Source organism: Lutra lutra, chromosome 1 (genome assembly GCF_902655055.1).
Source record: "Lutra lutra chromosome 1, mLutLut1.2, whole genome shotgun sequence".
In the NCBI taxonomy this organism is placed as follows: domain Eukaryota; kingdom Metazoa; phylum Chordata; class Mammalia; order Carnivora; family Mustelidae; genus Lutra; species Lutra lutra.
In genome coordinates this window covers 100,068,239-100,091,925 of record NC_062278.1, presented here as the reverse complement: position 1 = coordinate 100,091,925, position 23,687 = coordinate 100,068,239, and the positions used below count along the sequence as shown (strand labels likewise).

At 34.5% G+C, this 23,687-nt stretch overlaps 1 protein-coding gene across 8 annotated transcripts in view; it reads right to left on the bottom strand.

Annotated features, from left to right (window-relative positions):
- Positions 1-23,687, bottom strand: part of NAALADL2 (N-acetylated alpha-linked acidic dipeptidase like 2) — a 1,357,959-nt gene that overhangs the window by 472,286 nt on the left and 861,986 nt on the right. For all 8 annotated transcript variants that reach the window (XM_047730769.1, XM_047730776.1, XM_047730785.1 and 5 more), the window contains one exon: positions 3,989-4,139. In XM_047730769.1, the coding sequence (XP_047586725.1) occupies positions 3,989-4,139 (151 nt within the window). The remainder of the gene's footprint in view (positions 1-3,988; positions 4,140-23,687) is intronic.

Here is a 23,687-nt window from a genome sequence, read left to right as displayed (position 1 = left end):
TCACGAAGTTTGGGTCAGGAGTCCTAGCCACCCAACTATGATTTGGAAAAGAAGCATAAAGTTTCTAGCTCAGCAGGTCTCAAAATTCATTTGCATCAGAACCACATGGAGAGTTTGTTAGAATACAGATGTTTGGGCCCCTCCCTCAGAATTCCTATTTAAGTCTGGGGCAAAGTTTGAGATATTGCATTTCTTTAAAATCTTGTAAGATCTGTAACTATATCTATACATATCAACATATATATTATGTTAATATAATTCTTTTTAAGGTAAATAAAATAAGAGTAGGAGTGATTAATATGCCAAGGGAAACTAGAGTCTTATTTTTATTAAAAGAATGAGAAGACATCATTTTCTCAGGAAATGGATTTTTAAATGGAGGAAAGGATTTTTAAAAACTTCTTTTTATCCTTTGCTCTGATTCTACAATAACCAATAATTTTTCAGATATGCAATGAGATGTACTGAGCAGAACGATCTTATAGGAAGTTCCTGTGTCTTATTTCAACAATCCACTTGGATCATATGTTGCAGAAGAGTGCCTTAGCATTCTTATTTTAAAAAACACCTACTTGAATCAATTCAAAAATTGTGGTATACTTTCCAACAATAAACTGTTACATGGAACAGTGAATAAACATCAAAGACATTATTCTAAGCAAAAGAACCTGCACCTAACATAATACATACTCCATGATAAAAGTGAGACTGGCACTGAGCAAGGGCTGGTGATGGGGAATGACCAAAATTTCTGGTGTGATAAAAATGTACTATAGCTAAATAGGCACAGAGATTACATGAGTATGTCCTTTTGTTGGTTAAGATGTCTGCATTTCAATTTATGTGATTTTTTTCTGTAAAAATACAAGTGGTGTTGTGGGTTGTGAGGAGATGTACAGACAACAGAAAAATAGTAGAATGTAGATATTTGACGAAGCCAAGTGAGGCATATGGAAAGTTCGTTATGCTTTTCTGTTTATTATGTACATATTAAAAACAAACATATAAAACCACCTATTTGTATTTTTATTATTCAATGCCCTTCTTTAGGACTTCATTATCCTTAGGCTAGTTAATAAAACAGAGTTCCTAATATTGGAAAAAGAGGTAGTTTTATATTAATTCCTCTAATAATCATTTTACCTAACAGTATTTAGGATATTAAGTCAGATGCTGCTATTCACTTTGAATAAATTATTTTTAGTAGTCTTTATTTACAATTCACAACCTGCCTTCTCCTTCTCCTTCCCTGCCCACAAAATTGAGGATGGTTTTGTTGTTTTTTTTTTTTTTTAAATGTGAATAAAACCATAAGACACAGAGATCTTAAGATAATTGCAAGAGGAAGGGATAAATAAATCAGGAGCCAATGTTATAAATCATTATGGTTAATCAGAGCTTCTTAGCAACCAGGGCAGAGAGAGAGAGGGAGAGAATTGAAGAAATCTGAATAAAGTCTATAATTGGTTAACAGCGCCACATCAATGTTAATTTTATGGCTTTGACAACTGAATAATATTATATAAAATGTTAGTATGAGAGAAGTCTGGAATAAAGTCACACAGATTCTCTAAATAATCTATTTGAAAATTTTTATGAGTTGAAATTATTTCAAAGAAAAGGGAAGGGAATGGAAGGAAATAAAAGGGGCAAATAGGAAAGGGAAGAGAAGGGAAGAGAAGAGGAGGAGAGGGAAGAAAGGGAAAGGAAAAAGAAAAGAAAAAAGAAAAGGAAAGAAAAAAGACATGAAGAAAAAAGAAAAATAAAAGAGAAAAGAGAAATGAGAAAAATGAAACAAACGAAACAAAAGAAATGAAATGAAATGAAAAGAAAAAAAGAGAAGAGAAAAAAATTCTGAGATTGCTTGAGACTCTGGCTAACATTTTGCTTGATATAATAGAATTCTACAATTATGAAATGATCTGAGCCAAAAAAAAATATTAAGAGCAAATGTTGCCAACTGGTCAATTCACCACCTTGAACAGTAGCATAAAGTAGCTTTTGATAGCCTTGCAGCCCATTGATTTGTCACAAAAAAGTTAGCTGTCATATGCAGACTTGCAACTGCCCCTCAGAACAATGTATTACTTAAAATATAACCCCCGGGAAATTTTACTAGTTACCAAGCACATTTAGATACAGCCTTAAGAAAAACAGATACTGCAACAGGCCTCTGGGGGAGAGGACGATATATGGCCTTGAAGCCGAGCAGCTGGGAATGCCCGGCCTGCTCAGGGCGGAATGCCGCCTGCTTCATTTTTCCCTTACCTCCCCTTCCCCCTCCAGAGAGCACCTGTGGCTACTTAGATAAGTCCTTTGAATGTGCTTATTCAACTATAAACTTTATACTACTTGTACAGACATATTCTGCCCTCCTTCTTGTTGATCTACATGGCATATGACTAACATTTGACCTCCATCAACTCTTCTGTTGGTTACTGTTTCTATCTAATAAAAGCGAGACTGTGGAGTTGCTCTGGGCAGCAGCAGTCTTTTCAACTGTTGTCCCCTACTCCCAATCTCTTGCAGGCTGACGTGTTTGTGCCTAATTCTTCTCCCGTTCGCCTTCTGGAAGCGGCACAGACTCTTGAAGCTGAGGTGTTATTACCCAGGGAGGTTAGAGCCTATGCAAATGAGAGAGGTGGACTGACATTTTTGGTGATGTAGATGGACATTTCCTAATTTTAATGTCAAAATTCTAATAATGAGACAATAGACTGTAAAAAATACCTATTGATAAGGTCTCAAGGGAAATTCTTTTTTTTTTTTTTTTAAGATTTTATTTTTTCATTTTACAGACAGAGATCACAAGTAGGCAGAGAGGCAGGCAGAGAGAGAGGAGGAAGCAGGCTCCCTGCTGAGCAGAGAGCCCGACGTGGGGCTCGATCCCAGGACCCTGGGACCATGACCCGAGCCGAAGGCAGAGGCTTTAACCCACTGAGCCACCCAGGTGCCCCTCAAGGGAAATTCTTAAATGGATTATTAACAATGTACTTTAGAGGATAAAGCAGTAATCAGTAGACCTAACAAAATTTATAAATTATAACTCATATTTGATTCAATTTACTTCATTGTTGGAAAGTTAATATACATAGAGAGAGGACAAGTGGACTTGAACAAGATAATTAGAAACTTTTGTGGTATTTTGTAGAAAATAGGGAAAAATTTTGGCAGAACACATGAATAATTACATGATTTTGTTGTTGTTGTTGTTAGTTTAATTACTGACTGTAGTGCCATGGTTAATGGGTTACTCTCACCCTGGAAGAAGGTTCACAGAGCTTATTCCACAGCCAAGACTATATATATATTTTTTTTTTTTACAGCCAAGACTCTATTAATGGACCACTTGTCAATGATACATTGGACAGAAATTCAATGATGCAGGGAGCACCTGCCAAATTCAGTTGTCTTCTGTCTGCTACATGACCCCTCAATAACATGAACACAAATTACTGAGAAAAAGAAGGATGTTTGATGCAAAGATGGCCATTTTCTGCGCTGCCAGTGATTAAGATCCCTTCCCTTAGGGAGCCAGACAAGTTGATCATATTAACTCCATTCTTTTTCAGCATCATTTCCCACTGCTTAAGTCACCTAACCAGACCATGTGTACCCCTAGACTCTGTGTTTTAAATAATTACAGACACCCTAAAGCAGCAGGTATTTCAACCTTCTAGGTATTTGTATATATTTTCCACCTATATGGAGTGCCTATCCCACCTGGTATTAATTTAACGTTCAGTCAGTCAATAATAACATATAAAATATGAAAATATGCAACTTATCCAGACAAAAATCCATTACAGACTGTTACAGACTTTAAAAAAGTTTTGTTGAAATAGAGTGATAGCAGATAAAAATCATTTTTTGAATATGGAGTGGTAAGAATTCTTCAACTTTGCTATCCCTTGACTGATCCAGCATGCACTTACAAATTATAGCATGTAGTGTTTAAAAGAATGGGAAAGATTAACTGCACACTTACCCACACTTGGATAACCTGGCGTTGAAGGGTCTCCTCCTGGGTTCAGTGATACCATGAAGGTATCATGGCTAAGATTTGCAGTCTTTGGTAAATCACAAGGATCAATATATAGAAGAACACCACCAAATCCAGCCTTTTCTAATAAGGAAAGCTAAAAGAGAAGAGAAAACTATTAGTTTAAGAGTTTTTAATAGCTTAATAGTTTAAATATTAACTTAATATTAAAAATATTATCATATACATTGCAAGTACTGCCATTTCATAACTAAGTAAAATGACTCCCCCCTCAAAATTAAAATAAAATAAGATGACTCTCTTTTCTGGGTTTTTCTTTTGAAATGATTAGGCATTTCAGATTTCCCAATTATCAAGCCCAGTCACAGAGTTATTCCACTGGCTCTTCCTTTTTTTCCTATGTCTCTTATTGTAGCAGCATTCCTATAATGTCTGTGTTTGATTTTAGTTGTCTGCACATGGAATTTCTCCCTCCCTCATTTTTAATTATTTAAGTAGATCTGGAGTCTCACTTTCATGAGATTAACAAAGGATCTACGAAAGACAAAATTCTGCTGTAAAAGAATTTTTCTGGCTGCTATAATGTCTTTCCCTTAAAGCAGAAGTCACCTACAATATTCTGAGATTATTTCCTAGAGGGCTAAGTCTATCATACTGGTTGCTAATATGTTGAAATACTTTCACACCGTTTGGCAAAGAGCCGCTGTCCCGAAGGCCCCCCTGTCCTAGACACTCTAGTCTGTGCCCAGGATATTCCAGTCATGCCTCTCAGATATAGCAGCTGAGGGATGGAAAGAACCCAGGGGCCTCCTTCTGAATGGTCAGTTCTGGCTCTGTCTTTGTCATGAAAGATTTTGAGAACAGTTCCTGATCACTTCACTTGAGACGTATCTAATGCAGATGCCTCTCTGTTCTTCAGTATGTACACAATATATAAGTATGATGGGGCAGATGAACTTGCCATTTCATGTTGTTTCTGTTTTAACTTGGTAAATTAATTGTTGGGATAAAGTGCTTATATATCTTAGTGTGACTTACCTGATGTGAAAACCAATGATCATAATTTGGTAAACCATGTGTTTCCAATGAGAGAGGAAAAGCCCTAAGGGAACATGGGGGAGGGCAATAATGGAGACTATAACTAGGAATCATACTAAGTGTAGGTGGTTGCTGTCCCTTGTGTGACTGTCGTTAACACCTATATTTCACTTCCCAGTAACTGCTTTACTTATTTATTAAGTTTTACAGTGACCTAAGCAAGGCAGCAGCTGTGGGCCTAGCTGAGCCCCTCCATGAGGAGAGAACCACGCTTATCTTCTCTACAATGTACATTTGCTCTTAATAGGCACATAGTAGTCATTCACCAGTATTGTTAAATGAAGGAACAAATGAGAAAGATGCTGGTTTGGCACAGTACCTACTCTTTAAAAAAACACAGAGAGAGAATTCTGAGAAAATACTTAGGATGCACTTTTTGTTGTTGTTTTAAAGATTTATTTATTTATTTATTTATTTATTTATTTATTTGAGAGAGAGTGAGAGACAGTGCATGTGCATGTGGTAGGGAGGGGCAAAGCGAGTGGGAGAGTAGCTCCAGCAGATTCCCTGCTAAGCACAAAGCCTGATGTAGGGCTCCAGCCCAAGACCTGAGAGCATAACCTGAGCTGAAATTAACAGCCAGATGCTCAACCCACTGAGCCACCCAGGTGCCCTGGGATGCAGTTCTATTGGAAAAATAAAACATATAATTGTACATATAATACAGTTTTTACATAAGAGAAGTAATGTGCAGAATAATAAAAAAATACTTGATGTAAGTACACCACATTAAAGGCATTTTTTTCAACTCTTTTAAAAATATTCTGTACTTTCCAATTTTTGAGTAATGGACGAGTATGTATTATTTAATTAATATGTTATATTAAATAAGGTCTATTTAATTATTAATCAGAAAAAATAACCTTGTGAACCTAAGCAAAGAACAATTGACTCCTGTTGAATTAGGATTTTCTCATCAGTGTTTTAATGAAAAGGGAGGAGGATTTAGGGAGAGGGGAAGAATGAGAAAAGGAAAAAAGAACAAAGAATATGTCAATAAGAGGGCCACATTTAAGACTGTCTCTCCAAAAGCTCACACTGAAGTCCTTAGGGAGGGCTTCTATTGTTTAGATGCTGAAATTACTACTTTTATAAAGAATGACCAATGGAATGATTTCGAATGTTCTGCTTACTATAGAATAATAAATCAAGAAAAATATGAACAATTCTAGAAAGGAGTTTTTAAATATTAAAATTACTTTTTAAAATTATTAAAGTGACTTGTGATCATTAGAGAAAAACGATACAGCCAAAATATAATAATAATAATAATAGCAATAGTCCTAGTAACCTATCTGTCAAGAAATAGCAAATGTTAATATGTTGGAGTTTCTAAACCCTTTTATTAGGGCACATATACAGGTATACTTACAAAATAAGACCACACACCATAAATTTTGCAATCTATTTTTTCCACTTAAAAGCACATACTAAATATCTTCCATGTTGATAAGTACACTTCTATACAACATTAATAGCTGTATACTATACATACGTGAATGTTATAAATAATATAATAATAAAATATAGAAAGGCTGAAATCATGCCATTTGCAATGATGTAGATGGAGCTAGAGGGTATTATGCCAAGTGAAATAATTAGGCAGAGAAAGACAAATACCATACGATTTCACTCATGTGGAATTTAGAAACAAAACAGCTGAATATATCAGAAGGAAAAAAGCAGAGAGAGAGGGAAGTAAACCATAAGAGACTCAAATATAGAGAACAAACTGGGGGTTGAGGGAGGGAGGTGGGTGGCTGATGGGCTAGATGGGTGAAGGAGATCAAGGAGGGCACTTAATTGTGATGAACACTGGGTATTGCATATAAGCGACGAATCACTAAATGCTACTCCTGAGACCAATATTACACTACATGCTAACTAAAATTTAAATAAAAATTTGAAACAACAAAATATATAGAAAGGCTATCAAATGTTATTTGACCAATCCTTGGCTGTTGGTTTTATAAATTTTGAATTTTTTATATCATACTTCAACAAACTTCTTTATAGCTAAATGATGGGACAGAATATATTTTTTCATAAAGTATATTTCCACAGGTAGAATTTCTAGGTGAAAGTATTGCTACTTTTATGATTTTTGATAAACTATTTTCCCTCCAGGAAAACTATAACAAGTTACATTCTTACCAATCATATATCTGAGTACTTGTTTCCTCTATCACCAGCATTGAATATTATTTTTTAAGAAATATTTGCCAATCTAGCTAAAAATTATTTGTCCACTTTTTAAATTTACAAGTGAAGTTAAATTTATTTTTGTTTGTAACTTTGGCCACTTGCTTTTTTTTTTTTTTTTGAGAATTACCTGCTAGTGAAAATTTTTATGATTTCTGGGGTACTTAATCATTCACAACTATATATTGAGCATCAATTCTGTGCAGGTAATATGCTGGCATTGGCATATGGAGATAAGTAGGACAAAGTCCCTGCTCTGCTCTCAGGAGGTTCATTTAACCAGTGGAATGATGAATAGTTTTCATCTTAAGTGTTAACATCAATTAACTGGCAATGAGTGACTGCCTGGGGAAGCGTTTTGAGGCCAAGTTCAGGGTCAGTGAAAAGTGGAAAATGGTTCTATGAGAGATGTCTGCCAGGGACACAAGAAAGCCAGTAATTAACTATTTGACTATTGAAAATTTATGAAATCTCATGACTTAGAATTTATCATAATGAAAAATAAAATGCTACAGTTGCATATTTTGATTCTTCTATTATGTTTGGTAATACACTGTGATTCCTTTTATAATCAATATAGATCATGATATTTTTCTATACATGACAGCTTATAATGAGGCAAAGCAGTTTAGTAGTATGGTATCTTCTGCCAGAGTTGATTAATTCCCTACAACCCTGCAGAGATAGCCCTATATGTGATTTTTATCCCCTCTTCTAATCCTCTGCCTGCAATGGTTGGACCTGAGGTATAAACTTCTCCAATTTTATCAAATCTAGTTCTAGTCCCTTGTTTGCTGCCATAGAGCTCTTAAAAAAGTGGCTTAATTTGGTGACCTAATTTTAGAAATTATCTATTGCTGGATTTCCACTGAAGTTAGCAATTGAGGAAAAGGCCTATATTAAATCAGATTTAAAAAAAAAAAGTTCCTCTGCATTGTTAGCATTGCATTTTGAACACAGTGACGTAGTGGTTGCCTAAAATACTCAAAGGAGCTACTATTCTGGTGAGATCATATTCTTCAAATGCATTCAAATTCAAATTGCATTTCATATGGCAAGTCCATATGAAAAGGATGAAGGCACCTGTCATCAGGTTGTCTGCTTTTGACTGTTCCTGGGAGCACAGGTGAAAATTGTTAGCCCCGCCCAGCACCTTTCATTCCTTTAGATTGTTTTAGCCCAGGATGATGATTATACTAGGGGTCCAATTCTTGAAAAGAGAGGGCAAATGTAAGGCTAAGATTTCCTAATACTACTTTGATTATCCTTTGCTTCTCTTTCTCAAGTATATATATAATGAGTTTGGGATTCTTTATCATGCTTTCCACCTTGTAAACTAAAACAGTATTTGACATAATAGAGCCAGTTAGAAACTGGAACACAGACATAAAAAAATGAGTCAAGGGGCACCTGGGTGGCTCAGTGGGTTAAAGCCTCTGCCTTCGTCTCAGGTCATGATCCCAGGATCCTGGGATCGAGCCCCACATTGGGCTCTCTGCTTGGCAGGGAGCCTGCTTCCCTCTCTTTCTCTCTCTGCCTGCCTCTCTGCCTACTTGTGATCTCTCTGTCAAATAAATAAAATATTTAAAAAAAAAATGAGTCAAGCAAATGGTATTGAGCTCCAGTGTTATAAGGTCATGTACAGCAAGCCGCAGCCACTGGCTAGTATACTATACTGACCCATTAGGCTGTACCGCCCCGCAAGTGCACAATTTCCTAATTTACACAAAGTGCCATAGGAGCATGTTTCCATGAAAACAGAATGTGTCATACTCACATAGCTTTGACTCTTTTATTTAGCTCTAAGATGACTAAGTGCCGAGCCAACATGAACCTTGCTTAAGTATTCGTGGGAGCTAAGATCTCAACACACCTGCGATGCCTGAGGTAGGTCCTGGACTAGAAACTGAGAAACAGTCAATAGTCATCCTGGAACACTTTCCTATTTCTATATACAGAGTCAGTCAATTCCCTTCAAGCTAGGTCATGGCTCCACCATTTGAAGCAATTATAGTCCTTAAAGTAAAATTTTATTGTATTTTTTATCTCTAGGAATTCATAAGGATTTGATGGGTATTTTTAGTAGCGTAGGCTATGATCTGCTTGAAGACAAGAATGCTATTGCTTTATTTTATATCCCCAGTGCCTAGCATAGCACCTGGCAAAAAATGATTTCTCTATTGTTGAGTTAATGAGTAAATTAGTGTATGTATCAATGAATGAATGAATACATAATGCATATAGGGAGAAATGTATTACATGAATGTTATTTTGTTCTATATTTCACACCCACTGGCTTGGAAAACATGCAATACATTCTGTTTGTGGCATTTTGTATATATGTCTGTTGGAATATGAACGTAAATATTAATCCAACCTGTCTCTGAAATTAAAATAAGTACACATACTCAATTAAATGTGTTGCTTTCTCCTTAAACTTCTATAAAAATGCATAATTAAAACAGAATTTGTTTTGATTTTTATTTCATTTTATGTTTTGTTATCTAAGAGTTAGAGATAAGGAGCAGTGGAGACTAAGGCACTGGGATTTGAACATGTGAGTTTGTCTTGTTGACAGGGTCATGCAGATAAAAGGTCTTTGGCTAACTTCAAGATGACTGATCCCATATTTCTTGCCATGAACCATATTAATACATTTCTCCTCATGTATAGTGTATACAGTTAGGTCCTAACAGTTGCCAAATAATTGCCTCTGAAATAAATGATACTAGAAATCCATGGGCAGGATATAGCGGTCTTACTGAGCAGATCTTACAAAATTCAAAGTTCCCTGAAAACTACTCATTCAGGGAATAAGTAGTCTGATACCTAAAAATGGTCCAACATAGGTTTATATTCCCATTGCCTGAAGACTGGCAGCATTGGGGTGGGGGCATGGTATTCATACATTCAGGGAAAAAAAAAATCATTCATAGGAGGTCAAAGCCAGGAATCATGAAAGAGAAAGGACCCTGTTCTGGTATTTGTCATGTAACTTCTTCCCTTATTGACTTCTATTCTTTTCAATCAAAATGTTTTCTCTATTCCAGAAGGAGGGTGCTGCTATGAATTAGACAATCCACTTCTCCAGTGTCTTCACCATGAATTCCACAGCTAGACTTTAATCCATCTACAGATGTTCCTAAGTTGTCAGTTCATCCTTTAGAACCCACTGAACACCAGCCTTGCTCTTTTTATTTTTCACTGGTTACAATGTGTGGAATCCCTCAACTACCACCTGATTTTAAGAACCAAAGGTAGAAGCTTGTGATTTTGGGGCACCTGGGTGGCTCAGTGGGTTAAGCCTCTGCCTTTGGCTCAGGTCATGATCTCAGGGTCCTCGGATGGAGCCCTGCATCAGGCTCTCTGCTCAGCAGGGAGCCTGCTTCTCCCTCTCTCTCTCTCTGGCTGTCTTTCTGCCTTCTTGTGATTTCTTTCTCTCTGTGTCAGATAAATAAATTTAAAAATCTTAAAAGAATATTTCTAAGATAATTTTTTTAAAAAGAAGCTTGTGATTCTGTTTTTTAACTTCTTCAAAATATTGGCTGAGCACTAGAACCATTTCTCTGGTCTCCATAGCTAGAAAAGCTCTCTGAGTCTTCATGTGGAAAACAAGAGTAAATATAAAAAGAGGAAATATATAAGAAGGACTTAATTTTACAAATAAAATTAAGGTCTACTGTTATGGGCTGAATTTTGTTCCCCTAAGATTCATAAGTTTACGTCCTAACCTTCAGTACCTCAGAATGTGAGTGTATTTGGAAATAGAGCCTTTAAAGTAAATAAGGTTAAATAAGGTCATACTGATGGACTGTAATCCAGTATGACTAGTGTCCTTAAGAAGAAGAGAGATAGACATCAGAAATGTGTGTACATAGAGAAAAGGGATATGAGGACTGAGCAAAAAGGAGGCAATTGACAGGCCAAGAAGAAAGACCTTAGGATAAACCAAACTTGTCAATACCTTGATATTCAATTTTCAGTCCTTCAAACTGTAAGAATATAAATCCCTCTTGAAACTACCTAGTCTGTGGTATTTTGTTACGGCAGCTCTAGCAAACTCGCATATTCACATAAGGTGCCAAACTTTATACAAAGACTCCGGAAAATAATTGAGATCAGAATCTAAGTCTTCTGAGTCTTTTTGAAACTAAATTGTGAAGTACTAGTTGCACATCTACTGTGAGCTAGATACTGTCCCCAAAGTTATTAGTGGAATTTCATTCAGAATATCTGGTATGTCATTTCAATTCCCACTATGTAGTTGTTGAAGTCGTGATTCAGAAAGGTTAAAAAGCTGATCCACAGTCAGAACAACTAAGTGGTAATTCCAGGGATCAAACTAGAATTTTCCAATTTCAAGTTTGGCAATCTTTCTGCTAAAGCAGAGCTTTCCTTCCATTTATGTATCTATCCTTTACAAAGATAAATAGACTGGCTAAAGGGTGAATTTATAAAACACATCAGATTCTCTTGCTGTGATTTGCTTTCCGAGAGGATATCAGAATCAATACTGTGTGAATTATATGCCTGTTTATTTAGATTGCTAAAAAGACCTGGATTTTTAAAGTACTGTCAGGGGATTAATATGCATTATAACAGAAAGCGTTAAGGATTCATGGCTATGGTAACAGAAAAATAAAAATAAACTTAAAAAAAAAACCATGAACCTAATATTTCATATTCATGAAATGAATATTTATTTATTTCATTTTTTCTTATTCATGTAAACTACATGACTCTGGCATATATGAAAAATAAACATATTGGACACATAATATGTGATCATTCTTTAAGCAGATATTTTGATTGAGGGCTTAAATTTTATGTTATTCTTTCTTTTTGAGATTGTTTTCCCTGTTTATAGGTTTGTTGTTTTGCCCTTTAATTATGTATTGTATTGTTAGTATACCGTTAAAGAGATTAGTAAGATTCCTGTTTGCTTTGTTATGTTTCAGAAATAAACCCACTTTTCTTTGTTAAAGAAAAAAAAAAGACTATTATGGTGAGGAATATTCACTGTAATCAGACTGAGTATATCCAAGATGTAATCACAGCATTCTTTTTTGATTTCACTGAACACCTCTACTTAGATTTCAAATTGTTTTACTTAATGTATCCAAAGTTATTTAAATAATTCTAGTGAGATTAATAAGAAGCAATGACCTTCTGCTTTTGTGAAGAAAAAACTGGAAGCTATGCAGAAAGTAAAGGTTGCTGCTGAAGGTCTAAAAAGAAACCTCAACTCTTGTCATTACACTTCAAGAAGGAGGGAAGGAAGGAAGAGCGTAGGAAGGAAAGAAGGAAGGAAGAAAGAAGGGAAGGGAAGGAAGATCTACTTTGTAATGTATCCTCATGTATAACATTTTTATTTCACTTTAACTAATGTCTCATTGTTGTCTATGCAATTATTCTCATTTCATAAGTGAAGTAATCATGAAATAAGTATGACTAGATCATGCCATGTAGTTAACAGCATATTCAGAGTAATTTATTTAGTTATGCTTTTCCTATTAAACTATACCACTTCCAAATCATGAAAAAAAGTAACTTTGCAAATTTCTTTCAATTTTTTAAATGCATATTGTTATTTTATTACCTTTGTAATGTTTCCTGCATAGCAGAAGCCTTATCTTTAAAAAAATTTAATTATGGTGTCATTTTTCCAACTGTAGCTTCAAAATATTGAAGAGAATGCTGTATTTTATTTCTACATTTCTTATCTTTCCTATCACTGATGGATCCACCTACGTTACATGGGTCCATTATTCTAGGTTCCAGGGTGAGAATACAATGATAGAGTGGGGGTAAGCAAGTATTAACCTAAACCATTTTATTTTCAGGGAGAGGGATTCGAGACTGGGGAAGGAAACACAGTGGCCTGGGGTCTTTTCCTCTATCAAGGAGATTCATGAATTGAATACACATTCATTTCTCTAACATGATTTCATTACTTATAGTCAATATTGAGGAGAAATATACAATTGCTATTAGTAAATAAATTGCTGATATTAATAACTGCAGATACTTCTTTTCCACCTAGAGGCATGCTGTTGCTCTACCAAACAAATCATGTTCAAAAGGAACAAATAATAATAATTTTTAATGTATGCTTCTAACTTAAGAACATATTTAACAAAAGCCACAATGGGGAGAAAACCATGGATAAGAAAAAAGAATTATATATCTCTAAAGATATCACAGAAATTTGTTATTGTTTAGGTTTATTGACATAAATAATTTTCTGAGTTTCACTGCATTAAAGAATCAACATACAAAATTTCTATTTCTACTGCTTACAAAATGAGTTATTTAACAGAAATACTAAATAGAGCTCCTAATTTTATACACAAGAAGGAAAAAAATCTAGCTATATATTTGATATTCAATGTTTTCTTATAGTATTATGGATCATCATATGAACATTAAAAAAATAAAGTCATCTCTGTAGTGTTTTTAATTTTTTACCTGATATACACTATATATGTGTAGATAGATAAGATATAGATATAGATATGAGGTATATATATATATCTTCTCCAAGCTGGGTGGATATGGAGAAAATATGTGAGGAAAAATCGAATGAGTAACATAAAAGAGCATATTTGGAATTACTTTAAAAATTTCACCATAGAAAAACTTCAAATCATGGACTACTTGTGTTAGATAATGTTCTAAGTTGTTAGAAATACATCTGAGTTTATGGAGTTGTTTTGCTGTAGCTTGGCTTGCAAGTAACATGGCAGATGAAAACCCACTGAACTGAGAGTAAGAGGTCTTGAACTGGTCCGGCCATTAGGCAAGGAATGCTGGGCTTGCCACTGAAAAGCTATGCAGTTCAATTTTCTCATCCATAAAAAGAGATGACATTTGCCCCGTCAGTCACACAAAATGACTGGCAGATTCAAAGGAGGTGGTATGTCTGAAGGACTTTCATGGGTGAGGTGGTTTTGTTTTGATGATGAGAAGGAAAACAAGGAAGAGGACCAGGTTGATAATTGAAAAAGTATAATTTCTCTGCATTTTTCTGGGATAGAGAATGCTATTAAGAAAGCAAAAATTCCAAAAATTACTTATCTTGAAAAAAATGTTTCTTGATATAAAAATGATGAAATTTCATAGGTTTATTTCCAAAAGTAAATATTCATATGACTTAAATCTACTCTTCTATTATCTTTCACTTATTACCGATCTGTTTGCTTTTTGTTATATGTTAGAGAAAATGTGAAAAAAAAAAATTCTAATATCCTCCCAGGCATACATTTTTCCCCAAACTGCTTTAGTTTCTATTAATTGTTATAATGCTATTACTTGAAATGTTATTTTATATCTTTTAAAATTATGATAATGATTATTACATTTTCCTTACTAATCAAGAAAACACTATTTTTGTTACCTTCTTATTGATTTTCCCCATTTAAAAATAAAGGCAGTCTACTCCACTGAGACATAATTTCTCAACCCCTCCTGAAATTAATTTATTTAATTATGTAAAACCTGAGATTTCAATCAGGCATAGGACAAGTTGCCAGAAATGAATAGCCGAAGGACTGTCTTACTCCCAGGCACGCGAAAGCATTATGTATACAGGGGCGTGGATTATTTGCAACTTTTTTTTTTCCTCTAGAGAGCGAATGTGATGCATAGGTCTTGCAGAGAATTCAATAAGAATAGAAAAAAAAAATTCCATATTATTTTTTCTAATGGCACTAATTAGGAGGATTTATAGTTGCCAAGCAATGGGCAGAGTATATGTCTCTTGTCCATGCAGTTAATAGATCTTGAGTTGTCTTTGCAATTCTGTCCGGCAAAAACCGACAGGGCCTTTTTATAGCATGAACACATTGGAGGTCACAGAGTTTCCTCTTCCCTGGCCCAGAAAGGCTTCTGATTTTCTTGAGAATCACTATGCCCTTTGGATGAAAAAAATTACCCGTCTGTACATTTTCATTCAGATTTTAGATATTTTTTTAAGTAGGTAAGATAGCAAAGGTCCATTCTGACTCTGAGTTACCTTTTGAAAACTATATGAACTGTTAAGTCTACCTGCTATATTTTTTATTGCAGATGCCTAGGAATTTAGTTCAAAGTATTTTTTCAATGTACTATGTCCCAGGTGACTGCAAACTTCTCCCAGCCCCTAGGACTATATTAAGACAAAACTCTGGACAGAGAACATATCCAGTTTAATGCCTGAGTGCACAGAAATGAAGGAAAATGATAACTTGCATGTATCGTTCTCAACTAGCCCCAGTGTGATGAGCAGCATTAGACTACCATGGAATACACAACACACACACACACACACACACACACACACAGAGGTGTGAAGAACGGAAAAAGGAGAAAACATTAGCATAACTGATTTTATGGTCCATGGCTCCTTTCCATGCAGGTTCATCAGAATAAGACTCCTTTTCTGTGAGAGAATGGTTTCCTATATAGAAATGTCTATCCCATAGGAATATACCTCTATACTTTATTAAAGCAGTAATATTAAGCGAAATGATTTTGAGCCAATATCTACCTTACCTAGGCATTTCTAGAATGCTTAAAAACTGTTGTGCACCTCAAATGGGAGTAAATAATTACTTAGTTTTCTCTTTTAATTGAATAAGCTTTGCTCATGTTGTGATAACAGGTTTATTTGAAAGTGAAAGTAATTTGTTATAGAACAGCAGCTTTTACAAATGGAAACTTCTACAACAGAGCATTGTGAGATGTTTAAATATTAACCAGACATATTGTTCACTCTCAACACTAAATTTCAGAAACTTAATACAAATTAAGTACATACATTATATTGCTGGGTCTTGCTTACCAGTGCTAAGAAATCCAAAATGTTCAATTCTAATTAAAAATGAAATTGAACTGCAATTCCCTGGAAACAAAGGCTGATCAGACTCAATAAGCTTTACTTAATTTATTTCAGAAACAAAATAATTGAATTGCTCATAGACAAAGAACAAAATGCTTCCAAATCTTTTGCAATTCTATTATATTGAGGGGAAATACAATTTATATATAAAATCTGTATTTTATATATAAGTATAAATTTATATATAAATCTTTTTGCAATTTCTATTATATTTTCTAATGTTCACAGTTGATTGCATATCTCATATATATGTTTCAAGACACTTAAGGGTTTAAGAATATCCCAGATATCTTTATTATTCACAACTTCCATATGTATACCATACATACATTTACTAGGGCTGCACCATAAATTACATCCTTGAACTTCTCCTTTTTTAATTTTAAAAGATATAAAAGGACCATTATTCTTCACTGTAAAATTTTTTACTTGGGTTAGTATTAAAAAGAAAAAAAAAAGACTTTCCTAAATGCTTGACTAACATCATTTTTTTTTTTAATTTTTAAAAGATTTTATTTATTTATTTGACAGACAGAGATTACAAGCAGGCAGAGAGGCAGGCAGAGAGAGAGGAGGAAGCAGGCTCCCCGCTGAGCAGAGAGCCCGACGCAGGGCCTGATCCCAGGACCCTGAGATCACGACCCAAGCCGAAGGCAGCGGCCCAACCCACTGAGCCACCCAGGCGCCCCTTGACTAACATCATTTAATTGTCAGACCACCCCGGGAGATTTTTAAGATTACACTTACTATTTTTCTTATTTGTATCTGGTTTTTGTTTTTTCAACTTCAGAAAACTTCTGAAAACTGTGGCTCAGTGAGGTATTGTAACTTTTCCGTGGTTAGATAGCTTGTATTAATGAAGATGGAAAAACTGGTTTTAAGCTAATAGGAAAAATGGAAAAATAAACTAAACATGAATGAAGAGTATACTATTGGACAAAGAGTGATCAAATTATCCCAGGCTCCCCTCTCTTTGTGTTTTCAGTTGTTTTATATCAGGATTCAGTTTGAGATCACAATGGTCCTGACACAACTAAGCCCAGAAGTTTCAAAATGGAACGGCTCCTTCATCTTCAGAAAGAGTGTTCTTTGGATATGAAGTTGGATTAAGGAACAATGATTCTAGAATTGTCCTAGAGAGTATTTCTACCCTGTTCTGGACTTTTGTAAGAACAGAAGATGCCAAACAATGAAATAAGAATGAATACTTCTGCAGGAGACAGATTTACACAGGAGAAATGTCCATCTGTCAGGGAATTAATAGAAGTCACCCTAGCACTGGACAGAAGTTTTATCTAAATCCACTTCTCTAATAGTATTTGCCTTGCTAAGGTCATTAATAAGATGAGATAAATGAAATGATAAGACTTTTAAACAGGCATATGTAAGACAGTGTCATCATCATAATTATTCCTGCAGTACGCTTTTATTAGATCTCAAACATGTTTAGGAGGATAGATCAAAAAGTATGAGTGTAACAAAATTGGATGAACATATCAAATCAGGAAATAGGGGAAAAATAATAAACATTATGTACAATGAAAGAAAAATAAAGCATATAAATTTTTATGCTGAAAAAAAAAACAACAGATGAATCATCCCATTAAAATCAGAGATGTCTGAAAAGAAACAAAATCTTGGCAATATGTTTTTTACAAGAAGCTTTTTGAAACGAAATAATAATGATTGAAGGAAATGATAAGCAAACAGGCACTTGGCAAATAAAAAAATTTAGAAGAGGGAAATTCACATAAAATATCTGAAATTAAAAGCAATAAAGATTAAAGATATACCTTATGGAATGAAAAAATAAAATCAGCAAAATAGATAAAGGATATTCCACAAATACGAGTGTAATAAACAGCATAATGGCAAACTAAAAATATATTGAGAATGCAAGATGAAATTCTAAAAATAGACTTATCTGGGGGATATACTTCTTTTAGAATTGGACAAATTCTAAAGCCAAAAATATAAGATGTACAGGAATCAAATAATTAAATAATGAATTTATGAACTTAACATTTTTCACAGAGCTCATGCATACCCACAAATCATCATTTTACATGAACTTTGCCGCCAAGAAAATCTTTCAAAAATTCTAAAAGCTATATTCGTATTGGTGACATAGTTACCATAATCTAATCAATTAGAAATGAATAAAACCATGAACAAAATTAATTTATTCCCTAATAACTAGAGATCACAGAATAAGTGAAAAGCATCTGGAGCACAATGAAAAGTAGAATACATAGCAATGAAACTTTCGTGATACAACAGAACTTCTATTCTGTTAAAAACTTAACCTTTCTATAGTTCACATATATGTATATATATATATATATATATATATATATATATATACTTAATACTTGGTTTTCCTTGTAATAAACTAGAAAAAGAAACAAAATTATTTAGAAAGAGGGAATCATTTAATTTAGAAGCAGAAAATAATGATATGCAAAACTACAGAAAAGAAAAGCATGTATTTTTAAATTTTTTTTAATTTTTTTTTTTTTAGAGGTGAGGTAAGGGGCAGAGGGAGAGGGAGGGTGAAAATCTTAAACTGACTCCACACTCATGATATGGATACAGGGCTCTAACTCACAACCCTGACATCATGACCTGAGCCAAAATCAAGAGTCAGAGGCTCAACCAAATGAGCCACCCAGGCACCCCTAATGTATGGATCTGAAGAAGTATTTGCACCATGAAATATCTGCAAATATTAAGTATGAAACAAATTCATCACAACTGACAGCAAGTTGAAAACTGTGGCATCTGGATCAATTAAATATTTCGTAAGCAGGCTGACCATGTCCCTAGACTCAAATCAAACAAAGTATCCAGCCAGTGGAGCATCTGGTCCTACAGCTGCTCAGCACACCCTGTGAGTAGCAATGAACACTGGCTTCCCCTGGAAACTAAAGAGGAGGTTGCCAAGGGGAAGGGCCTTTAATAAAGCCAACAATGGGCAGAAACAATGCCAAATTAATATAGAAATTAGTACAGGCATGTGCCATTTTGTCTCAATTACAAAAGTCAAATTTGCAAAGAGGGGAGTCATACCAGACTTTAATAAGGGCTGTGATTTTTAAGTATTTAAGTCATAAACATTAGGGCATACTTCATATGTTTGTAACCTCTCTGGATAGGAGATAATGGAAAATAAAGGAGAGTCATTTTCTTCTCTATCTGCACGGTTGAAGAAAAGGCGATTACTCACTAACAAGTTCATTTCCATAAATCAAAAAGCTCATGACTCCTGATTTTGTGACTGACACTGATGTGAAAGGAAGCAGACAGGCGATGATAACTCACAGGAAGCAGCCTATTTCTCTCTCACTTCCCCTTCGCCCCCCAACCTGGACAAATAGTGGTATTTTTTCTTCATTGAACTCATAGTGAATATTCATTCTTAAAAGTATTAAAGGTAAAATAAAATGAGAAAATTGTCATGTGAATTTCGTTGTGCACATCTATCTCTGATCTTTTTCTGATCTTAATGTAGACAAATAATTCCTATCCGGAGAAGCTAGCCACCAAGGCTTCCTTTGGATTACTAACATAGTTTTACAACTATTTCAGGAACAGAATGAAAAGCCCCATACTAAACCCCAGCTGCTTGCCACTGCTGTCCTACTGGCTTTGTAACTAACATCTAGAATGGAGTACAGTGAATCAATGCAATAGATAAATCATAAAATCAAATTATTGAAAAACCACACCACTTCAGAACTGTGACATTTTTCACAGAAGTGTTTTTCATGTCTTATCAGTGAAAAATATCCATTAGAATCATTGTTATTACCTAGCTTCTTCAGTCATATGAGCTCTAAAGAAAACTTAAAAATGGGAATGGAGGCTAAATCATTGTGCTGGAAATATTGTGTGGGGCAGCTTAAGAAAAATCACTATAACCCCATTTCTACATAAAATCTTAAATGGAAAACAATAGTATATACTGTGAGATTATCTGATAAGGAGACTTAGGTCAGATGTTGGTATACATTTTAGGGGTTAGAAAGCAGAAAAACAAAACAAAAAATGAAGAAAGAAAGAAAGAAAGAAAGAAAGAAAGAAAGCAAGAAAGCAAGCAGAAAAACCCGGTGAGGATTTGTTGATGGTACTTTCCGCATTCATACCATGCAAATATTGAAAGTTTCTTAAAGTAAGAAGCTAGTTCCAGCAACTTTAAAAATTATATGATTGTTATGCAACCTATTTATTGGTGACTAGGTTTTATCCTCAAAAACTAAGAACTACCATTTATTATTTGCCCATATCTTGACTTCTAGTTTGCAGCTGGATCTACACAATGTAAAAAGATGCACGTTGTACACATGTGTGTATATACATATACATATAAATGTATATGTATACACACACTTTTATATGTACACACATATATATGTGTGTGCAGAGATTGAGTGGCCGGTTGATTGATTGATTGATTCATTAACATTTGTGGGTAAAATTTAAGTACCAAACCAACTGCCTCAGTATTTACAAAATCCCTGTGCTACGTGCCATTTTATAACATAGTGTATTAGAAATTTTCATGTTAAAGTACAGGTAGTTTTAGTAATACAGCATATGAAATACATTAAAAAATATATCTTTATCTTTCTTCAGTGTATGTTTCATTAAGTTAGCCTATATATGGGGATAAATTTACATACTATTTGCATTTCCTTAAAGGACGTATATATTAAATATTACATACTCCAAATAGTAAGAAAAGCTTGCTGAAAAAGTTTTCTAGTGTGGCTACTGAATCATAATTACTATTCTAAAATCCCTTAAGCTGCAGCTAGGCTATCATTAATTAAGGTGTACAGATAAAAATAGCCTAAAATTTAATCCACTGAAAAACATAGGTCAATAAAACAATGTTTGCCTTTGATTCATTCTTGTCCACTATTCACTTAAAAAATCATTAATTTACTTCTCTCTCCTTTAAGTATTACTTAATTCCCAAGATATTATATGGTCCAAACTATACTTCTTTGGATATTATAGTAGTTAAAAACTTAGGCTTAGCAGGGAGAAAAAAAAAAGACACAAAAAACTTTAAAGAAGAATTATAAATTGAATAGCTCAGAGTGTCTAAATAATTATCTACATTAAAAAATTAAAAAAATATATTTCTTGCTTCTCTTAAGATTAATTACTGCTTACTGCATCCTTATGATCACATTCGTTATATACTTTATCTTCTTAAAGTAAATTGAACTATCCCTCACGCCCCTGGCTAACAGCTGGCGAGTCACAAGAGTAGTTCTAATCAATTTACAGTGTCCCCCACTGGAAGGGCAACTGGATTTACCGTATCTGTTCATCTTTCCTGTATTTTGTCTCAATTTAAATTCAAAGCAAAGAGCCTCAGATCCTCAAATTGTGAAAGCATCCACATTACGAAATTGCGAAAGCATTCACATCACAGTGAACATCACTGCAAGTGGTGTCATCATTTACAGCTAGATGCCATTCTCCACTTAACAAAGAGGGGGGATTATTTTGGTCCTGTAGAACTTCATCATTCACATTCTTTCTGGTACATACATCAGTAGTTATCAATTCTGCCAAAATCCTGTATTTCAGTAATTATTTTTTCATTTTTTCTCTTCTTCACCCATCCTCATTATATCAATAGACTAAATCACAGCTAATTAAATGTGCTTCAGTATGAGTTTTCATATTCAGTGAATCAGAAATATGTAATAGAGAAATTGGAATGAATAGTGAGTTAAGAATGTAAAGGAGAGAGACAGCTGCATGCATTTTCATAGTGGTATCCAAGCTGTTCCACAGACTTTGCAGTCATAACTTTGAGAGGATTGACTTAAAACGTAACCCCAATAAATAAATATATAATAATACAATTTTACTTGCACTTAAAAATGTTCCAAAATATAGCCCCAAAGGTAATTTAAGGGAAACACAAAGATTTAACAAAAGGACAAGAATAAACAGTGATTCACACCTCATTAAGATATAAGGTATCCCACTCTTTTCATATAAATGAAAGTTGATCTTTTAAGTCCTAAAACTGTTTCCCAGTTAAATTCAAATGATTCAGCTTTATGCTGATTTAAATAAACCCAGTATGAAATAGAAATGCAAAACATGTAACGGAGAAAAGACTCAACCTTACGGAAGGCCAGGCCTTCGGAGAGGAAACAGGAAAGCTGGGCTGAGAACCAGGGTGTCCAGCAGAATGGAGCCGGGCTGGGGGGTGGGCAGAGAGATTTGAAAATTCTACAGCTTTTAAAATTTAAAATTGGACAATACAAATCCCAGAAAGGGGAAGCTCACAAAGAACACTAAGAATTTCTTTTGTTTTTGCTCCTTTTGTGAGATACTTGCTTTTATAATCAAAGAAAATTATGCATTATTAGAAGTCTGTTGATTGAATTTTATCAGGTTCAGGAAGAGTAATCTGCGTTCTCCACAAAGTCATAACTAAGGTGCAACAATGAGAGCTTGGAAGCAGTAAAACGAATGAAAACATCCGCTCAGGAATATCATGTCTAAGAATTAATACTAACAAAATAACAAAACAAGCTTCCAAGTCCATCTAGCCCATTGCTCCATAAGGTCAACCAAAGTACTTTTACCATGTAGGGGAGGAAGAACTTCCTGCCCCCTTCACGGTCCTTCCAGCTGGACTAAGAATCAAATTGACATGGCACAGATTAACAGAAGAAAATCAAATTTAATTTTGTATATACCCGGATTCCATACAGATGGAAATTCCAAAGATAGGCAAAATGAGGTATGTATGTCTTTCTGAATTAAGGTGAATTGGGCAGTGATCTGTGACTTCAAAAGGTTGAAATGCAATTCACAAGAAAATATAAAAGAGTAAATGTTTGGTAAACAAATGTTTGCTGGCCCTTCAGAAATAATGAGACATACAGGAGTTTGATCAGATAGCCCTTGCTAGTTCCTCCCTGTCTACCCTACGTAGTTTATGGTATAATACAGTCATCTGTGGTGATAGCTCTCCTCTTGGAGCACGTCCTCTAGCTAAATTCTGTTCAGGCAGCTGTGGTGGAGCTAAAAAGATCTTCCTGAATCTGCTGGGTTTTGATTGCTTTTTAATTCAAAATAATCTTCAAGTCATTGTGGTCCATCTTGTCCCCTACAACCACAAGTTTATTTTGAATAGACAATAGTTACATTAAAGACCAGTGTAAAAAACAAACAAAACAAAAAAAACAAATAAACAAAAAACAACAACTGTGTAAAGCTCAACAAGAGAATGTGGAAAATTCAGTGGTTGGATATGAGTATTTTGTTGCTTTCTTCCCTCATGCCTTATTTGTAGAAGTTATGAAATGGAAATGCATTATTCATTAATTCAGCTATCATTCAGCAGGTATCTATTTGAGGGATGCTATATGTTAGACATTGTTGTAAGGGTCTGGGACACAAGAATTAGCAAAAATTATGTGCAATTATTTCGAGCCACTTTTTCAACGGGAGACAATGTGTTCACAG